We start from the raw sequence: 2793 nt of genomic DNA, 5'->3' as shown, positions 1-2793 counted from the left end.
GTTATATGTCATGTGCTGTAAACGATTCAGACGTACGATGTTAGCACATAAAAGTTAAGGTTATGTCGTGTGCTGTAAACAATAATGACGTACGATGCGATTAAGACGTACGGTGTTAGCACATAATACTTAAGGTTATGTCGTGTGCTGTAAGTGATTCAGACGTACGGTGTTAGCACATAAAAGTTAAGGTTGTGTCGTGTGCTGTAAACGATTCAGACGTACGATGCGATTAAGACGTACGGTGTTAGCACATAATACTTAAGGTTATGTCGTGTACTGTAAGTGATTCAGTCGTACGGTGTTAGCACATAATACTTAAGGTTATGTCGTGTGTCGAAAATGATTCAGTTGTACGGTGTGACTTTATGAAAATTGGCCCGGATATTACTCACCAAAAAAATATACCTCCCTCGCTCCTCCAGTATTCCCCTAGTATTGCCAGCCTTCTCCCTGAGAGTAGCTGGCAGTGGGTTGTGTTTTCCCGTGCACCCTAAAGTTGTAGAGGCAGGTGTAGTCAATGTTGCCCCAGTTGTTTTCAATCTGCAACCTCACATATCTGAAGACGTCTTTGTCCGGATTCTGTTGGGAGACAAACAAAAGAGTCAGACATTGAAATAGAGAAACAAATGGAAAGACAAAAAACAGTGCTGGCAGTGAGAGTTTGAATAACTTGACATCTGCTGTATGTGTTGTCATAATAAACTTCCTCAAAACGCATGTTCATGAACTATCTATGAACCTCTAAGATCATACTTACAGGCAGAGCAAAGGTCTGATGTGGAGTTCCATCTTGTTCATACACCATTCTTCCTAAGAGGGTGCCTTCCTCGTCTGTTCCCCTCATTCCCTGATGAAGACAAAAACAAACAGGTTAGCTATTTCTGACGTCAAACGAGAACATGTATTATACATACGATTTGAAGATCCAACATGTACATATGTGACATATATCTCTAATTGGGATGGAACATATATGACTTACATAGACGGAAAATTCCCTCGGTGCACTTGCAATGTGTCCATTGGGCGACTGGCTCTTGGCGATGTGGCTGAGTGTCACGTGGGAGATAGAGACTGGGTGGGACAGAGAGATGACTAAGTGTCCTCGACCCCCTGAAAAAGGCCAGCATTCTCCTGGATTCAGCCTGGAAGGTGCCTGAAAGAGAAAAGTTCAACGTCTTAGTCTCGACTGTTCATTCATTAACTTCAACTGTATGCAATGTTATTGAATATGACTGATAAACCATCTGTTCATGTGGCTAATTGATTCTCACCTGGATCACTCCTCTCTGTTTTTTGGAAGAACAGCACCAGTTGAATATTGTATCCAATAGAAAGTTCTTGTTTCCTTGAGGCCGATATGTATCTGAGGACAGATGCTGCAATGTTCTGGCACCTAAACAACACAAAGCAAGAAAAACAGTTAGAAGTCCACTTCCAAACAAGTATCACAATAAGGTGTACATTTATATTCTCATGGCAGCCATTTTCCTCTGAAATACTTATGACATATTTGATCTGAGGAAAAAAATGTCAGGGGTAAATGGCTGCCATGTGAATAAGGTCAACAGTTAGAAAGATGGTCGATGGAGATAGCTTACCTTGCGATTCCAGGGCAAAGTTTGGTAGAGTGTCTGTCTGCGGAAAATGCGTGTTTGTCCTCTGCTGAAGTGACATCAAGTCCTCTTGGTATTTTTGGAATTGGAAGTGCACGCTGTCGTCGGTTCTCGAGTGTCCTGAGGGATAAAAAGCACAGATGTTAGAAACTTAATTTTAATAAAACTGTAATCGGGAAATGAAGATTTTCTCAAGGTTTTTCTGATGTACTCAAAATGTTTGTATCAAAAAACTTGACGTTTCACTTACCAGAACTTTTAAGGAGCACAAGCACGAGCACAACAGCACTGATGATCTTCCAAAATGAGCTGCCTTTTGTTTCCACTGCAGACACTGTGCTCTGATTGGTCGGGGTCCTGGTCAGAGTGGGGTTACTCTCAGCGACTTTAACCTCAACAAAGGAAGCAGAAGCCTGATGACTCCTGTTAATGCTGCCGTTTCTGGTGAGCTCATTGGACAAGACACAGTGGATGATGGGGTTAGTAGGTCCCTCAGTGTAGGTAGGTTTCATAGGCCCGTTTTTGCGTTTCCTCCTCCGAAAGACCCTGCAAGATGAAACACAAGTTAGAACTGAGTGTTCGATGTGTATGTTTGTAATGCACTTACCTAATAACACACTCAACATATGAAGAGACACAGTAAAGCTACTTACCTAATCAAGGTTTCCTTGTAGTTAACAGATGGCGTTCCCTGTTCTGTGTAGTATCCTGCTTCCTGCAGACGAAGACTTCTCCTGGGCATCACTGAAAAAAAGCAGAAAGACATGAAGGTCAAATCATTAGTCACATTCTTAGGTAGAGATGATGTATTATCATATATACAACACTTTATAGATACTTTCATGAATCTAAATTCATTTAAATGCACTTTAGTTTCAAAAATGTTTGATGACAAACCCGAGGTCAAAAAGGGATTTACATCAAGTTCATTTTTCAAGTGTAAAGTTTGCGACTTGTACTTACTTTTTACTTCTTCTTCCTCCTGTATCGTAAAAATGACGTTTAAATCCTTGTAGAAATGTTTCCTTAATCAGATGTATCGAACGATTTCAACCGACTCTCTGTAAATGGAAAAACTGACCGTCCTGCTTGCAAGTCTTTCTCAAAATGATGAATACTCGACACAGAGAGGGATTCTGTTCTTTGATCTGGAATGTCCTTTGGTCTGTTGTTG

At 40.9% G+C, this 2793-nt stretch overlaps 1 protein-coding gene across 1 annotated transcript; it reads right to left on the bottom strand.

Annotated features, from left to right (window-relative positions):
* Positions 1-272: 272 nt before the first annotated feature.
* Positions 273-2538, bottom strand: LOC306839761 (SUN domain-containing protein 2-like). The gene is made up of 7 exons (XM_079368644.1): positions 2273-2538; positions 1870-2165; positions 1605-1739; positions 1278-1399; positions 986-1159; positions 761-850; positions 273-582 (listed from the first exon to the last, which is right to left on the bottom strand). The coding sequence occupies exons 1-7, from the start codon at positions 2461-2463 to the stop codon at positions 433-435; spliced, it is 1158 nt and encodes a 385-aa protein (XP_079224770.1). The 5' UTR covers positions 2464-2538; the 3' UTR covers positions 273-432.
* Positions 2539-2793: the final 255 nt, after the last annotated feature.

Source organism: Symphodus melops (genome assembly GCF_947650265.1).
Source record: "Symphodus melops genome assembly, chromosome: 18".
Lineage (NCBI taxonomy): Eukaryota > Metazoa > Chordata > Actinopteri > Labriformes > Labridae > Symphodus > Symphodus melops.
Note: the sequence above shows the minus strand (reverse complement) of the source record. Positions and strands in the feature narration are given on the sequence as shown.

What these genes read in the sequence shown, in the direction of transcription:
- LOC306839761 (XM_079368644.1), bottom strand. Translation starts at nt 2,463, where the DNA reads ATGAAAGTATCTATAAAGTGTTGTATATATGATAATACATCATCTCTA. An exon ending in TACAAGGAAACCTTGATTAG is followed by an intron (nt 2,166 to 2,272) that starts GTAAGTAGCTTT and finishes TTCATCTTGCAG; the next exon opens with GGTCTTTCGGAGGAGGAAAC. An exon ending in ATCAGACCTTTGCTCTGCCT is followed by an intron (nt 583 to 760) that starts GTAAGTATGATC and finishes GTCTCCCAACAG; the next exon opens with AATCCGGACAAAGACGTCTT.